This window comes from Boleophthalmus pectinirostris, unplaced genomic scaffold (assembly GCF_026225935.1).
Source record: "Boleophthalmus pectinirostris isolate CB_2022bp ecotype Guang Dong unplaced genomic scaffold, ASM2622593v1 HiC_scaffold_18, whole genome shotgun sequence".
NCBI lineage: Eukaryota > Metazoa > Chordata > Actinopteri > Gobiiformes > Gobiidae > Boleophthalmus > Boleophthalmus pectinirostris.
Window position 1 is genome coordinate 42923077 of NW_026571133.1, and position 18651 is coordinate 42941727.

General features: G+C 41.2%; 1 protein-coding gene across 1 annotated transcript in view; it reads left to right on the top strand.

Moving 5' to 3' along the window:
* grin1a (glutamate receptor, ionotropic, N-methyl D-aspartate 1a) overlaps positions 1–17964 on the top strand; it is a 113782-nt gene extending 95818 nt beyond the window's left edge. Inside the window, 10 exon segments of the mRNA XM_055153535.1 lie at positions 573–691; positions 2560–2672; positions 2894–3042; positions 3239–3396; positions 3820–3981; positions 4848–4957; positions 5311–5456; positions 11027–11057; positions 11060–11136; positions 17896–17964. Of these exon segments, the coding sequence (XP_055009510.1) occupies positions 573–691; positions 2560–2672; positions 2894–3042; positions 3239–3396; positions 3820–3981; positions 4848–4957; positions 5311–5456; positions 11027–11057; positions 11060–11136; positions 17896–17964 (1134 nt within the window).
* The last annotated feature ends 687 nt before the right edge of the window (positions 17965–18651 follow it).

Sequence of the window (18651 nt, forward strand, 5' to 3'; positions counted from 1 at the left end):
GCCGGATCAGAAACTCATGGCATATAAACCCCAAAAATAACAATAAGTTCAAATATTTGTGCAGAGAAACACAAATCTATTACAGAAATATTTTTTAATTGATGAACTCTTTCTTATTATAATATTATAATATTATGAACAACCTGAAACTTTAAGAAAAATTCAATTTCAACATTTAAAATATTTTAGTAGAAAATCACCCAAGGGCCACATTATAGGTCTTGGAGGGCCAGATCTGGCCCCCGGGCCTTATGTTTGACACCTGTGTCCTACAGCATCAGAGCAGTATCCAGTGGGGGTCTAGTGAACACAACAGGAAAGGTTTAATTCTTAATTCATTCCCTCCAAGTATTTCCTCTGGAAGGTCGTCAGTCACATTTGCTGTCACTTATGGTGTGAAAAACCTGTAGCATCATAAATGTCCATAGCGAGCTCCCTTGGTAGCCTCCCGCACGGCCTTCATGGATAAGGGAAAAAAAAACAACGTTAATTTCACAAAGCAACAGTACTTCAATACAGACACAAACATCAATGCAGTAAAATGAGTGTGCTGATTATGTTTGTGTTTGCAGGAAATTCCCCGCAGTACGCTGGACTCATTCATGCAGCCGTTCCAGAGCACACTGTGGCTGCTGGTGGGGCTGTCGGTGCATGTGGTGGCGGTGATGCTTTACCTACTAGACCGCTTCAGGTACAAGAGGGGCTCAGTGTTTGTGTTTGTGTGTGCCACTGTCAGATCTTCCCTCAGCGCGGAGCCAGACGACAGCCAGGGGAAGATTGGTATAAACCATCCCACCGCTCTGTCCCTGCAGTGCACCTCCTTTTGTCCGTCAGCTTTCCTTTCTGTCTTTGGCCCCATGTCCACACTAATGAGTCTATATTTAGTCCAGGCTGTTCATTTAGAATTATCTGCTATTGTGACTAACAATAACAAATATTAGTAACACCACCAGGCGTCTCTTTTGAAAAAGGGAACCACATGAGTAGCTCAAAATTCTAGATACGTACATATATTTAAATATAGTGATGAAGTAGGGGTGGGCGATAACTCGATATTTTAAATATATCGAGATATTTTTAAAACTCAATATGGATTTTGACATATCATATATATCGATATAATGCTTATGTATTCTGATTTTGCCGCTTCGCTTGTTTGTCTTCTCTGTGTTCGTCCCCACGTGCCTTTACCTCCTCACTTTTGTTCCCCCTCCTCTCTCACGCTCCCCTCGCCCTGTGTCTCATTTAACACAGCAGTGCCCAAAACCAGCCCAGAGGATACAGAACACGTCACATGTCTACTGCCACAAATGCCGAAAGTTACTAACACCACAAACCTTTTCCACCGTTTACAGACAAGGCCAACAGCAGCACGTCCTCTGTCACAGAGACAATCATAGATCCATGGAGAGAACACCTATATTCCACTGAGTTGTGTCCTTTAGTCCGACAGAAGCTGAACCACGTCAGCGCTACAGTTTATGCAAATTAGCCATGCGGTTTTATGTTTCGTTTCTGTAAAACATAAATAAATGTGTCAAAGCTGCGTTAAACACATTATAATCTCAAACGGGCTGATGTGGCTCTAGAGTCATTATGCTTTATATGTTGTAAAGTTTAGTAATGTAAAGTTTATTTATGCAGAAAATTTGTATTAATAATCTGCTGAAGTGTAATTTGTACAACGTTAGGTTTGATCTGTGCAGTGGATTGTGGGAAACCTCAGATCTATTATGGATATAATGGATCTATTAAAATAAGGAACCTTCCAAACTTCCTCTGCTGAAGGAGCTCAAAGTTCTGGTTATCATATGGGTAACAGAGTTAATGCAAAGATGAGCTTGAGTTGAGTTATTTTAATGTAATTTTGAATGAAAAGAAGGCAATATGTATTATTTTTGTATACAGAGATATTTTTTATTAATGTCACAGAAGCACTTTGTTCCTAAATGAACATTGTGGAATTTGTTTTTGCAGTGGATTTGAGGGGTTATTTTTCCTGTACAGATATCGAGATATATATATATATATCGTATATTGAGATATAGCAAAATATATCAAGATGTATTTTTTGCTCCATATCGCCCAGCCCTATGATGAAGTTTGACAGTATGTATGTTAAAAGGTATACAACACAAAGCCGTAAACCATTCACTTCCTCCAAACCAGCAACAAAATCATAGTGTTGCAAAACTATTCTAATGTTTTGATTCAGCTTTCAGCCCTCATTATATTATGATGAGAACTATATCTATGGTTTTTAATCTGTATTTCAATTCCAACTGTCTGCAAAAGAAGCATGCAGCACTACACAGACTTCATGTCTTATTCATTTCTAAGTGTTACTTTCTATGAGCAATATGAACAAAGGTGATCTTAAATAGAATTTCCACATTACAGTCCGTGCGTAAAAAAGAGAGTAGTCTTTACTGTGGACATGGTTGTGTGTCTCTTCTGGCTTAGCTCGCTCATATTCAGTTGACCTCACACCTGGGCGTGTCCATGTGTCCTCGCCATTATGTCTCACTCAGTGTCTCTCTACAATCCTCCCAAATGCAGCCCGTTTGGAAGATTTAAAGTAAACAGTGAAGAAGAAGAGGAGGATGCGCTCACACTGTCATCAGCCATGTGGTTCTCCTGGGGAGTGCTGCTGAACTCCGGTATTGGAGAAGGTATGTTCATTGCAGAGACACTGTTTGTAATGTTGTTTTATTATAATTACTCCATTTAGAGAGTTTAATATTTTGGCTTCATTTAACTCTACCAACAAGGCCATTGAAACCTTTAGAAAACTTATTTGTACAGTGTTGAAAAGAGGTCATGTACATCTCAGAATTGATGATGATGGTCTTGGAACCAATATTTTGGATCCTAAATCAGCAGTTGTTTCCAGGTGCTCCGAGGAGTTTCTCTGCGAGAATCCTGGGTATGGTGTGGGCAGGTTTTGCTATGATCATCGTAGCCTCATACACTGCCAACCTGGCTGCCTTCCTGGTGTTGGACCGACCTGAGGAGCGCATCACTGGCATCAATGATCCCAGAGTGAGTCACTGAGGGGGAAGCCATTTTAGAAATGATACTGTGTAGGCCAACAGTAACTCAGACTTATACCTCATTTCAGTGGGTATGAGTTTACAGAGACCCTATAGATTTGATCCTTTGTATCAGTTTTCTGTTATCATAATTCTCTCATAATTCATAGTCTGGACGTGAATCAAAGCATGTCTTTGTTTTGTAGCTGAGAAACCCGTCAGACAAGTTCATCTATGCCACGGTGAAGCAGAGCTCAGTGGACATATACTTCCGGCGGCAGGTGGAGCTGAGCACCATGTACCGACACATGGAGAAGCACAACTACGAGAGCGCTGCCGAGGCCATCCAGGCCGTACGAGACAAGTGAGTGCGAGCGGGGCCCGGGGCCGAGCCAGGGGCCGGCTGCTCCTGTAGCCTCAGACAGGGTCAGAGCATGGGCCTGGAGCACTGGGAGCTGGGGCCTTACTGCAGTGTCTCTGTGCCCCTGGTCCATCCCACACAGGGACAGCTCTAGAGTGGACTGAGGCTGAGCTAACTGTGAGTCCAGGAGCGCCCTTTTTCAGGTTGTCTCCAGACGTGCGATGGGGACCTCGCTCCTCTGCCTCTGGTGGGATTTCTTTTGGGACATAGCATCGGTAGAGACGCTGGTAACACTGACCGACACACAGCATGTGGAGTGCTAGAGAGCGTGCTGGAGCCGTGAATGTGTTTGTAAATCATTGTACTGTTGCACCGTAACCCCTCCTGCCCCTCCCCTCTGCCCCCGCCCTCCCTGCCCCCCCACAGCAAGCTGCATGCCTTCATCTGGGACTCTGCGGTGCTGGAGTTTGAAGCCTCGCAGAAGTGCGACCTGGTGACCACGGGAGAGCTGTTTTTCCGTTCGGGCTTTGGCATAGGCATGCGCAAGGACAGCCCCTGGAAACAGAATGTGTCCCTGGCTATTCTCAGGTCTGTCCCAGCCGAAGCTGCATTACTCGTATGATTTAAATTATTAATATTAAGTTCATGGTTCTATCCATACACCCAGAGGTGTGGACCAGACATGACTTTAGAATATATAGTAAATATATATCTAAAGCTCTTATGAATGGCTGTGGTGTTCATGAGAGTCAAACACAGCATTTGAATGCCATGTCATATGAAAATCATCTAAAATGGCAGTTCACAAAACACAATTATATTTTACAGATACATTTTTCTTTTTGTAAAATATTCTTGTGTTTTCAAGAATGTTATCTTTGGCCATTGTGGCCACCACAGACTTTGAAGGAAGGACTCAAGTGAGATGACCCACAAATCCAAAATACAAAGTGACCTACAAAGATGAAAAGAAGCTTCCTACTTTGTTAATAAGTCTGCAGCTACTGCTTTGTAATACTTGGAAATGGAACAAAACTATTATTTTGAATAGTTATACTTGATTAACATTTTCCCTGACTAAAAATCTTGACCAATACTGTGAGAAGGAACCATAGTCACAGTCACATGGACACCAGCTCCACACCGGACAGCTGAGTGTAAAAGACATATAAGTGAGGACTTGGCACATGAACCTCTTTGATCTGACCAGACTTGACACACTGTCCAGGCCTGACATGAGACTGAGTAGAAAAGTCCTGCCTCTGCTCTCAATTCATCGCTTCATGTCAGCATCTTTTGTGGCTCTCCTGCCTCTGTCTGTCCGTCTGTCTGTCCTCCGTCACCCATCAGCTATCTATGTCTCATTCACTTTGGGAGAGTAGAAGTGGCGTGAGTGGTTCGATTTCTCTGCCTGGTCTCTTAACTTTGTCACCTCTCCCATCCACCCTTTGCAGTTCTCATGAGAACGGCTTCATGGAGGACCTAGATAAAACCTGGGTGAGGTACCAGGAGTGTGACTCGAGGAGCAATGCCCCGGCCACACTCACCTTTGAGAACATGGCAGGTACGGCCCTTAGTGCGTAGAAGAAAAACAAAAAACGTAAAAAAGTGATTGGACAAAAAATCGGCAGTGGTAAGTTACTGTAGCCACTTTTTGTCCAATACCTTTGCAATTTTTATGTCGCGTGGTTGTATAATGTCTAGATTTTTCATAGTGCTGTGGTTTGGTGGAGTATAAGTAGTTCTTTTTATGTTGTTTTTTTCAGCAGTCTTCTTCATTAGCAGCTGGTTGGATAATTTTCGGGCAACCGTTGAGCATGACACGAAACAATGCTTAATGGTAGCAGAGACTGAACAGTTTTTTTCTCACATATTTTGCCTACTTTGTGTCTTTTTGTCTCTTCCTCCAAAATCCAGGTGTGTTCATGCTGGTCGCTGGTGGTATTGCGGCAGGGATCTTCCTCATCTTTATTGAAATCGCCTATAAGCGCCATAAAGACGCTCGCAGGAAGCAGATGCAGCTAGCCTTTGCGGCCGTCAATGTCTGGAGGAAGAACTTGCAGGTAGGAACCCCAAATGCGAGCTCAATCCATGGAAGTTAAAATGAACTAGCAGGATTTTATGTGATCGTTGGAACCTTTGGGATTAGTTCGGGGCAAGTTAGAGAACTTCTTTGTGAACAAATCCGAAAGTCTGTTGTCTCTCTTGTACGTTGCATGGGAGAGTCGAACAATTGCATAGTTGGAATGAGCGTATTTCTACCTCCTTATTGGTGAATGAAATTTATGACAGCACATTAACATTTAAAAGGCCTTGTTGAGGCTGTATGTCTCTGAGAGTGAACAGTGTTTCTTATATGTCCCACAGGGAAGTAAAGGGCCTTCTGGAAGCCAAGTGGCAGCCAAGAGATCCTCATTAGTACGTAGTTAAACAGCAGTGACATGCTTCCATATAAATAATAACTCATATCTGTAGACAGTGGCTACTTGTTTAATCCCAAAGCAGCAACAGCCAGTCTGAAGTGGTGTTATAATTCTACACTTCATAAGGTCAGATGATGTGACACATCAAGAGTCAGTGCTTTGGTCAGAACAGGCCACACAACTATAGACTCAAACAGAACAAATAGAGCATGAAATTAAGAAATCAATGCCCTGGCAATTACACAACAGTGACTCTCCACTCGACAGCATTAAATTTCAGAATTGTATTCCATGCACAACTGCATGCCGGGGGCTTCCAACTCAGCGACTGCTTCAAAATGTCAATTATATGGTTCAGTTCAACCAAATTACAACATCATTTACTCATTTATATTCAACTCAAAGGGTTGCTTTGTGACCTATTTGCCATTTGGTTCTACTTTTGATAAGGCTGCAGTCGTTTTAGGCAAATATGGCTAAGAATAGTGGCAGGTAGGTCACCAATTGCAGATATGTGGTTGGAATAATTGAGAAAATGGTTTTGTTATTTGGAGGTTCGGAACGTTTAAGGTTCAGGTTCTTGTTGCTATAGCTGTTTCTCTGTGAAAGACAGAAAGAAAACCAGCTCTACCGTGTGTTTGTTGGTTTGACTCCTGATCAGTGAGACAGGAGTTTGTGGGTTTACCTCCAGACACACACTGCTTATGTAGCGTGCTGGGGAAAGGTACAGTATTGGGTCACAGTGTCCGGCCCACTTGTGTGATGTTGTGAGTGTCCTGTATGGCCTGCCTGGGGAGCTGCTGAGAAAGGAGCAGGACACACTAAACTGACACAAACTGACTTTAGCTTCACGTCAGCTGGGATTATTCAGATTCTTTGTTCTGCGTCACCCGCCCGAGATGGCGGCTAATCGACTGCCACCGTTGGCCTCTAGCTAAAATCAACATCCAATTTTGACTGCTGTGACTTAAAGCACTGTAATGGGCCTCACACAATCTGCTGCTTCTATTACTCACAGTGTTTGGGCGCACTGATTGGATTAGCCACTGTGATCTCATTGTCACAAACTTTAGATAGCAGCTCCAGGCAGAAAGTTGTCGGCTCACAGTTTATGTGGCCTCCTCTTTCCTTAGCTCAGCATTTGACTGCTTGTATGTAACTAGTGCTTCTATGCCATTAGGTGTAAAGGCTATGTAAGAGACGGTGCACTTTTGACCAATATTGTTTACAAGTTGTCTGGATATAGCTAGTTTTCCATCGTTTCAGTTTCCAGTTGACCAAAAGAACACTGGTAGTTGCAAGTTTTTGGAATTTAGATGTACTTTTTTCTCACATGAAAAATGCAGAACAAAGACTATTTCCCTTGTCAAACATTGTCATTGTATCTCTGTAGAGACATGTCAGGGGAGACTTTCCTGAACTGTCAGCCCTGGAGCTGAGACGTGTGCACAGGGGCCAAGTACCCAGTGATTGTGACAGAACACATGCAGCTCTATGGGGCAGTGCTCGGTGATGGTTCAGTGTCAGAGGCCACTGAGTCTCAAAGTGTCACATCCTGCAGCTGTGGAACAGATGTTGGTTAGAAGTGCTCCGTCTGGACCCGTGTGTGGCTGGTGTCACTTTGGTATACACTGTCACTGCTGAAGTTTGAATTTGATCTGAATTTGATGGTGTATTCTGGATTATGATTCAAAGCAGCACACTGTTTCAGATAGAAACAGACCGCTGCCAAGCGTTGGCCCAGCATGCCCTGCATGGCATGGACTGTGCAGCCCCTAGACAGTGGAAGAGTAGTGGATCAGTACTCAGATGACACATTACACTCTGGAAGATACAACTCAAGTTACTCTGAGCACCTCAAGTGTCCAGAGACAAAAAAGTGAAATGAGCACTCAACTCAAATGTCCTTTATCAAGGGCTGACACTTCATGTCTCTTTCAGCATTGATAATACCATGGATCTGTCTGGCATCATACTTTCTCTTCTGATTTGTACTCCCTTTGTGGTTTTACAGCTAAAACTCCATGAGAAGTGGTGTTAAGATTTCCTGTCTGCATCTTTCCAGAAGGTGTCCCAGGTCAGAGGTGCTTGGGCAGAAGGCAATAGGCAGTTTGATAAGACGACACTGGCCTATTGGTCCACTAATCCTCCAACTGCCTACGGTGATAAAGCAGCTAGCTATTCATCAGGGCTAAAGCAAAGAAGAGACGTCACTTGGGCATTGATTTTTCTTTTAAAGCACAAGTTGTCTGTTAAGGCTTAATATAAAGGCTTTACTAACCTGAGATGTCATTTCCCAACAGGCAAACACTCCTCATGTTTATTGAACTCAAAAGCTGTGCACCTGTCACTCCCACAGTGGATAAAAGTGTGGGGTGATGGCGGTGCGCACAGTAAGAGCCTAGTCATGTGACCTGATGAAAAAGGATGCATTGCGGGGCCAGACCTGATTTGTCTGCTCTTTGTTTTGTGTTTTTACTATTATTATGGTTATTATATGTTCTATCCTCCCTTTTTTAACCTCTCCATCCATGGGATATTTTAGCATGTTGAAATTCACACCACACTGCCCTTCTCCCCAAACCATCCCTCATCAACATCTTAAGGTTTCTGTGTGGAGCAAAGAGACAAACATGATCTAATAGTGTAATACAAGACACCAGGAGATTTGGAAAAATGCTACACCAGAGCAAACTAAGACATGCACAGAAGCGAAGGCTTCTATCTGCACAGATTGAGAGTTCATTATATTGTAATCAAGCACTTGACTGTTTAATGTCTATCATATCTGTGCTTAAAATTAGACACAGACCCTTCAGTCCCTGTATTGGTCAACTTCTGTTACAAGTGAATAGCAGGAGCAAAAGAAAGAATCTAGTCTGTCAATTGGACTAAAGTTTTAGAGTGAAGACGTAGATTGTATTGAACTGCAATTTTTCTGACAAGCTTTGCAACTACAATAACATCTTCAATTTGTGTTTTAATAATAGGATTCTGTTCAAAGTTCACATTTTGTGCATGTCCAGAAGAAAATACTGAGATATGAACTGAAAAACAAATGAAAGATCCCATCTCAGAACATGTTTGTACAAATCTAAAATACAGAGTTAGCAAGTTTCATGTAGTAAAGAATTCTTTTGTTGTTCATCTAGGAAATTTTGCAGCCTTTGCCATTTATAATAGCCAGGCTGGCGCCACCTAGTGCCTCTGCTCTCTCCAGCAACTAGGCCAGGAATCAGAATACACTAGACAGCTTGCAAGAACTTCAGAAGTTGTAGACTGCGCACCGACCAATCAGCGAAGAGCCATACATTTTGTTTTGGCAACAATTCCCAAGATCGAGGATTTAAAGCTAGAACAAAGAGATTGTTTGGTGAATTTTATCAAGGAGAAAGACGTTATTGCCCTTCTTCCTGCAGGATTTGGGAAAAGCTTAATATACCAGGTTAACCCTGTTAGCGACACATTACATATGTCACAACCAAATAGCAGCGATTGGTTAAAATTAGTAAATCCCTGCCTACTGTCGAGCGAACAAATTCTAATGCTGCGAGGTCAGACGGTTTCCACAAAGTGAAACGGACTGATGAATCAGGCTAATTTACTAAAGGCATCCACTCAAACTGTGATTTCAATTCGATTGTGATTAATCTTGCAGCCGTTTTAAACATACAATATTGTAATATCAGTGAATCATGATTGCATTGAAACTGACCTAAGATAAGAAGAAACAGGCCATATTGTCCACCCCTTAAAAGACAATGTACAATGAGTAGAAAACAACCTGTATGATCAGGTCTGACGAGGTAATGGAGAGTCAAAAAGAGTAGCAATGCTCTGCACAGACCCTAATCTTGTATATTTGCATATTTTACTTTTGGTTTGCTCACTTTTTACTCTTGCTTTGATCAAATCACAGTTTATTTCACAACTTATTAGGCATCTATCTCCTCAGTTCTTTAGACACACACTCATTCCATTCCCATGTGTGTGGGGTGAATTTCCATTATACCAAAAAGGTATAATGATTTTGAATGGGCTTTTCTCAATGATTTTGTGCTTGTTTTCTTTTGAATGCTCTTTAGTGGCTTCTGGACTTAAATAGCTGCCTGGCTTTGAATGCTAAATGTTTGCTTTGCTAGTTAATTTTCATAAACACTTTTCTTTTGGCTTACGCTTATAAGGGCATTCTTTAAAGTAATAACTATTTACCAGCAAGTGGATGGACATTTATTTTATTTTTTTCTTTTCTTCCCCCTATGCAGCCCTCTTCCTCTGTAGAGACTCAGGATGTAAGAATACCTTAATATGAGTCATTTGCACACAACACTAGTTAGAGAGCGGGGCTTTGGTGGTATGAGGGAGGGCACCAATTGGACTTTTTACAGTGTATATTTAGCTTCCTCCTAAATGAGCTTAACATGAGGCTTCCTTTTTTGCTAAGGTGAAGATTGAAGTAAGTAATTCAGGCAGAATATCCACACCCACTAACATCTTTAGTCATCTATCATCCCAATGCATTCTAGTGGACAGCTCTGCCATGTTGTGCAGTCTAAGTAATTCTTTTGCATACAGACTGTAACCTGGTCTAGCAAATCACACAAACCTATGTGACGTTTCTGCAAATATACAAATATTTTTGAATAAAACAAAATCACAAAAATTTGCATTTCATACTCTGCTATGTTCTAATTATTTGAATAGTAAACATTCTGATCCCCGTGCACTGAGTGCACATGGAAGTGCAAGAAAAATAAAGCACTATGTATAATATAAGACAATAGTCTGCCAATTAAAGAGAAGTACAGCTTGTCTTGGCAATCACATGTAATTAAAATAATTCTAATTACTGGTAAGGTCAATACAGTTTTTTATCATGATGCAGAATAAATATTATTAGGCCTTACTATTTTTATGAGAATTTGTGTGTGTTTTAGATTTGCTGAAATGTCAGATAGCTGTAACATTTTACAATAAGAGATGGGCTGAAACAGCCTTATGACCAGGCACCTTAAAAGGCTTACTGTTCTCCCTTCTGCTTTGCTCATTTCAACATTTCCAAAGGCTGTAGTCTTCTGACCCTCCCTCTTTAGCCAAATCCAGTCCATACGATCATTGATCGATCATTGATTGTTGGTGGTTTTGGAACATTGAGAGAGCTTGATAGAGCCAGAGATCATGAATAATCTTTGTACATATATTCATTTTAGGATAGAAAAAGTGGTAGAGCAGAGCCCGACCCCAAAAGAAAGCATCTTTTAGGTCCATCAGTACCACCCTGGCGTCCAGCATCAAGAGACGTAGGTCCTCCAAAGACACGGTAAGGAGCCAAAGAAGCAACATACTGTCCTCTCCTATCTCTCTGTCTCGGCTGTCCTCTTCTGACCACATGACCATAGTCCAACTGCGACACCATTTCCACATGGCTCAGGGGCCTGGGCCACTGTCTGTCCACTCACCATCGACCAATCAGCCATCACCATTAGCATCTGTAGCTCCCTCAGAGGACCAGAGGGTGCCAGTGCAGGTCAGATCAGGTCATCAGTTTGGGGAAATGTTTTGGGTTGTTTTCTCCTGGAGGAGGGGGGCAACAAAAGCACAGCAGTCTGCCCGCAGTGGTGTTTTGTCTTGGCCTTCTCCCTTCTCTGGTTTGGACATGGACCTCTGGCAATTGTCTCAAATGGTGGTGTTGTGCTGTGCGAGCTTTACTGACGCGTGTACAATACTGTCTGTGTGTTGTTGTCTTGTCAGTTTTGAAAGCTTGATTCTTCTTTGTCCTGTTTCCATGTTTTTGGCACTTCCAATCCTGCAGTTGTGTTGGCTTTTTGGTTTGCATGCGCCTGTGAGTTTGTCTCTTTTGTTTTAACTCAAGATGATGTCCAGTCTTCCAATAAAAATGTTTTATTTAAACACATCTTTTCCAGGAGACACCCATAGGTTTTAATTCTGTACTTTTGCTTTGTCATATTTGGTTTGTCATAATCCTTGTTTATTTTTCAGTGTTTTGTGGTCTAAATTAACACTGTTGACATCCCAAAGCACACTTTAATGGTGTTTGGCATTTGGCCACTCTTGTCCTGGGAGGTGACATGTCTCATGGTGCATTGGAGACATACATAAACAGGTGACTGATGGGCCACTTCAGAACCACTTAAGTTGCAAATGAGATAATTATCTGAGTTTATTTATCTGAATTATTTTGACATAAGGTCCTCTATTAAGCAAAATGGACTCTTAAGTCATGTTAGAATGTTGTTCTCTTGTCAAAAACAGACCTGGAGTTGAGTTTTGTTTCTTTCACACATGTTTGAATAATCCTTTATGATTATTAGTTTATTATTAAGCTCAAAATGCTCTGTTCTACCTTGTGATGTCATGAAGCAGTAGTTTTCTTTTTTTTTTTTTTTTTTTCTTTCAATTATTTGTTTATTAATTTTCCAAGACAATAATTACACTTACACATATGCAAATATTGTTTAAGGCTCAAGCGCTGTCTTAAACTTAATCTTCCAAATAGAATACAGATTTTTACTATTATATTGAAAAGAGAGAAAGAACAAAAGAAGAAAAAAGAAAAAGAAAAAAACCAACCAAACAAACAGAAAACTCAATTTGGTAGCAAACAGAACATTGGGGGAATGAGCACTCAAATAAAATCCAAACATATCATTTTAACAAATCTGAGCCAACCCTTCCAAATCTTTTCAAATTTCTCTGTTTCTAATCTTAGAGCATAAATTAAACCAGTTGTCTTTTTGTTGGTGCTTCAACTTTTAACCATTTCCTTGTAATACCTTTTTTTGCTGCTAGCATCATGATTTAAAATATCTTAAAATTAATTTTGTTTTTAAAATTTGCATCTAATTTGCCAAAATATAAGACTTCACAGGTAAAAGGGAGGTCAATATGTAGGACTTCGTCCATAATGTTTTTTCCAATAACCTTGTATTAAGGGACATGTCCAGAAAATATGTATATGGCTGCCACCATTTCCCCGCACTGTCTCCAACATCTTGTGTCTCGATATTTTGTCTGAGCTGGTGCTCTGAAAAATCTCACCAGATTTTTCCACCCATATTCCCTCCACATGTGAAGAAATAGTTTTCAGGTTAACTGCTCCTTTTACCCTTAGTTCATTAAAGACTGGTCATTCAAGGATGGAAATTATCCAAATGATTCTAGTGAAGATATACAGATATAGCATTTAAAAACACAGTGGAGCCCTCTTGTATTATCATATGACATCACAAGGTGGAACAGAGTGTTTTCCGTTTGAGAGAAGGACCTAGTCTAAGTAAGCAGGGTTTGTGTTAAATATGTATGAATAAAACTAAACACAACTCCAGGTCTGTTTGTGACGAGGAAACTCCATAATAACAGAAGAGAAAATAGTGTAATAGGAGCACTTTAATCTTTGATCACAGTATGACAGAGGTGTACACAGCACACACACATCTTGGCTGTGACTTCTGTACTTTCACGCTAGTTAACTCCATGTTTGAAACAGAGCATTCCCTGTTCAGAAAGAAATCTGACAGATTGCCGATTGCTTTTAAATGTAGCGCATCAACATAAGACTCTGAAAGGATTGGCGTCAGTACAGAGCGAGAGTGTACGCCTAGCACAGAGCTGGTAGTCGGATGTGCTGGCTCTTGGAGGGCCCTTGGGAACACTCCAACTGCAATGCCTCTGGACACAAGTCTTTTATTAGAGCAGTTTTCCTTTTCACTTCACTGTTGTTGCGCAGTAAAAGCGTTGGATTAGCTCGATCTTTACGCATTACAACTTCCCCAACCACTAACCTACGCAGACTGGTAGCCGACGAAATAAGTCAAGAGACAGCCCCTTCACTGAACTCTACTAACTCTGTTCTTTTCAGACCAGCCACAAGTGTTTATGTCTTTTATTTTTTGAAACTTGTTTTTCTTCCAAGCATTGTTTTAATTATGTTTTCTGAATGTCTCTCGTATTGGAGGTTTTGCAATGAAAAGAAGGCAAGTCGCCCGGTATCTTTGTGGGGAGGCTGCACATGTACAGCAGGACTTTAGTCTGACCCAGATGTTCTAACCGCCATTGCCAGTCTTCGACCATTATTTTGAGTTTCTATAAATGTTCTTCTTTTATATTTCTATTGATGGATATGAATGGATTAAGTGTCAGTGTCCCTCACCCACATGCCACACTGCTCCTCTCTAACTCTGCAAGCATGACCCTGTCCCTAGAACGTAGAACTTGAACAAACCTGTGTCGTGTGCTAAGATACTAAGATTAAGGAGTGGTTGTGATGCGTATTGAGTGCCTCTAGGGGGTGCTGCGGTTAAGGCCCTCAAGAGATTCAGCTTGAGGGCATCTACAAAGGGGTTTTAAGCCATACCGTGATGCAACCGGAGGGGGTGAACAATGCATGAGACACATCCTGACTGGTGCGATGGTGACAGTTGGGATGTCGGCTCATCAGAAGCATGGAGGTTGCATTACTTACACTTGGTTGTAATGGCTTGAAATAAGAGGCACTTCAGTCGAAAGGTCATTAAAAAAGTGTACAAAAAGTTATCATTTCTTTACTCTGCAATGTTTTCAGGAGCATTGAGTAATTGGATGAGAAATATGACTTTGACATTACGTTAAAAACAGCTTGAAAAGTGTAACAAGATTGCGTCGACTGCCAAGACCAGGTCACAAATAATAAAGCTAAACTGAACTAAAATACCTGCTGTATGGAGCGCAAAAGGAAATTTCCTATTAATTTTTCTCATAGACTTTCTGAAAAACAACAAACAACATCAACAACAACAACATATTTTCTACATGTTTTCCTTAGACTTACACTTTCTATTCCATTCCATTTTTTTCCGCTTACCCGGGGCCGGGTCGCAGCAGTCTGAGCAGGGCCTCCCAGACTTCCCTCTCCACACACACTTCCTCCATCCTCCAGCTCCTCCTGGGGGATCCCGAGGTGTTCCCAGGCCAGCCGAGAGACATAGTCCCTCCAGTGTGTCCTAGGTCTTCGTCGGGGCATCCTTCCGGTGGGACATGCCCGGAACACCTCCCGAGGGAGGCGTCCAGGAGGCATCAGAACAGATGCCCAAGCCAACTCAGCTGGCTCCTCTCAACATGGAGGAGCAGCAGCTCTACTCCGAGCTCCTCCCGTGTGACTGAGCTCCTCACCCTATCTCTAAGGGAGCACCTAGCCACCCTGCAGAGGAAACTCATTTCGACCACTTGTACCCATGATCTTGTCCTTTCGGTCACTACCCAGAGCTCATGACCATAAGTCTATGACCCTATGGTCACAGACTTAAACTTTTATTAAAAATCTCTTTCCGAAAAGTTATAATCCGCAAATTTATTAGAACATTTTGGACAATTTTGTGTTTTAAATGTGCTTTTTGGATTAAATCAACTGCGATTTTTGGATAGTAGTTAGCACGTAGCTGCTTCACGATACCTTTGAACTCTTGTTTTTGAAATTTTCAGAATGTCTATGGGCAAAATAAATGGAAAATTTACTTCCAAAACCGAAGCCAGACTGTTGTAGACTTAAGTTTGAATAGTTATATTAGCATTCTAGGCCAAATCATAATAATGAATTGAAAATAATAGCAGCAGTAGAGAACTTACCTGAACGTGCATATTCTTCAAACAACTAACATCATTTGGAAATTCTAATTGGCTCCTCAGAAACGGCGGGCTCCAAAAGTCGCATCAGGAGCTCATAGTTGTGGGGTGTAATAGGATAATAGCCTGTTTCAGAGTAACACTGGCAGTCCACGCATTCGGAAGACTCCAGGCAAAACCGAAATGATCACTAAATAAATAAATATGAAATGTAGTTGCCATAGAAACTAAGCACCTGGCTTGCACAGATGCGGGATCTGTACATCCCTGCTCGGCGCAACAGACGCCTACAATAAAACTGCTTCTATCAGGCAAACACAGAGGAGCTCCAACAGCACTTTGAAATCAGCCACAGTATTTCCCGTCTTCTTCTCCCCGAGTGAAGGCTAAAAATAGATCTGCACAAAAAGACAAAAGAAGTGGCCGCTGCTCCCTGTGGCAACATATTCGCACCCGGTTATATAAAGGCCGGACGCTGGCGGAGGAGGAGGAGAGACTGCTGATTTCAGTGTGCTGCAGTAGCTTATGCGCTCTAAACTAACCCTCCTCAGCATGGGCCTATCAAAACGAGGACAGTGAACCAAGTTGATGTACGGCCTGTCTGAGAGGGGTTACGCAGTTTCTATTTGAGGTTCTTTATTACTGGGGCAAAGTTTATCTTAATGATAAGCATAAGGTATTTTAAAGGGATCCATTTTAAATGGGTTATAAGTCATTTGGATAGTGGACATTATAGTATACTGAAGTTGTTTCCAAAGATTTACAGTTAAAAAGAATCTGTTTTTTTACTAAAAATCATATTTTTTGTAAGAATGTGCATATTACTTCTGTATTTAAAGGTCCAATAGTACACAAAATGGACTCTCGTGAGCTTTAAGCCATGTTATAATGTTTTTACCTCACCAAAAACAAACCTGCAGTTGTGTTTTGTTTCATTCACACATTTGAGTAACTATTATTACTCTGTCAACTTCGCAAAAGTTCAAAATGCTCTGTTCTACCTTTTGATGTCATGAAGTGGTAGTTGCACACGAGCAGGTTTGTCTTTCCATTTTAACCAGTTGGACAATCTACACCAGCAGTGTCATACACAGGTCTAACAGTCGTCATGACACTACACACTGCTCAAATTAGGTTGGAGTTCCAGGTTTGCAGTGTCAACAGAGGGTCTCGGGCTTTTTAGCAGGGGAAAGACAGGAAATGGGCACATGGTGTCAAAATAAATTTCCAATGCTCATTCAAAATAGGTTCTCTAAACCACTACAGTCGTGTAAACATTGTGCGTCGCATCAGGAGCTCGGGGAATGACTCGTGATGGACTACGGAAAGTTTACAGCTGTGGAGGATAAATATAAAACACTTTATGACATCAGAAACTTTACAAGAACAACTTCTGAAGGAAAATGCGCGTGGAACAGACAAACAAATTTAAATGGTGAGGAGTTTCATTAATTCGAGTCATAATTTCATGATACGACTCATTATCACTGCAAAACATCGTCTCTCTTATTGTCAACCTTTGTATTGTGATTTAAAACATAATTCATCCAATCAACAATTAAAATATAAACTATGTAAAAAGTGAAGTGTTTAAGTGTGTAAATTGAAAGTTTAAAAAGTACGCACGATCTGCTTACGCTCCTGGTCTAAATTCTGGATTAGCTAAGTTTTACCTTTAGTTCAGTACAGATTGGTGATTTTGTGGCTGAAATGATCAAATTCTTGTGAAGCTGAATGGACTTTAAAAATAGCGGAGCACTTCCTGTACTACTACATGACATCACAAGGTGGTGTTTTCAGTTTGAGAGAAGAACTCAGCCTAAACATGGCAGTTTTGCTTGTTAAAGATGTATGAATGAAACAAAACACAACTCCAGACATGTTTGAGATGAGGAAACACTATAACACACATCAGAAAATAGAGTCACATGGGTCCTTTAATATGAATGGACAACCAAATGTAATGTTCAGCCAATACAATCTTCCTCTTCATTCATAACTACTTCGTATCTATAACTCCAACTATGCATAAACACATTTTATAACCCCAAATCTCAAAATGGAATCGCTTTAATAAAACGACTTTAAAGGTGCATTGTATAAAAGTTCCGGTGGAGGGTCCATCAACTGTTTGTCTCCATGGAGATGTTATTGCTTTGTCTATCTTCATGAAGACCAAACCAGACCAAGTTACAGGTCAGATCTGTGGAGAGGCGACCCCACTCACAGTCAGAATGTCTGTTTTTCTAGGTATTTTTGAGTTATGAAAGCATCTGTAATTGAGAGCTGTTTAGTGTCATACTGTGGAACATTCCAGGCAAAGCAACGACATATCCACAAGCAAGTGATGAACCCTCAGCCAGAAAAGTTACCCAATGCACCTTTAAAACAGATTTTTGGTCCAGAAATGACTTGGTGTTTTTGTGTCCCTCTTCTTTTTTTGTTGCACTCCCCTCTGCAGCAATATCCCCCCACTGACATCACGGGCCAGCTCAACCTATCCGACCCGTCTGTCAGTACCGTGGTCTGAGGATCCCGTAACCCGGACCACGGAATTCCAGCGAGGAGAGAGGAAACCACCCACGGGGATGGAGGAGAGGATGCCACAGTACAGCCTCAGCAGCCTGCCAGACAAGACTGAGGGAATAGGAGTACTGCCTGCTGAAATACACCGCACCTTTGGAGTCGGGACTACCTGATGTTTTCTGTGCTACGCATGCGTCTACGAACCCATCACATCTGAGCCTTTTGTTCTGTATATGCTCAGCTTTTGTCTTTTGTTCATATTTAGTGTGCTCTTTAAGATTAATAGATCAGCTTATTTCTGTACACTAATTACGAAGGTTAGTTTGAGTGTTAATTAATGTGTTACGGCAGGGCTGTAGCAAAAAAATTGAAATAACAGTCCACCAAAACCAAGAGATTAGTTTGGAGATTAATCAAATTATCAAAATTAAGATATAATACAAAAAATTGGTTTCATTTTAAAAGATATACAAATAAACATCTACGGTCCTAGACTACAGCCCTGTGGCACACCAATAATAAAAGCATATATCACAGTACAATTTTTAATAAGCTTCATTTGGTATTTGGTTATGTATTTTCACAAGAATGTGATTGTGTTTTAATCTATTTTACATAAGGTACAACGCTTTAGGGTCATTTCTTTGAGAACACTACTAATTGCACTGTAGGACTAACCTGTGAAGACAAC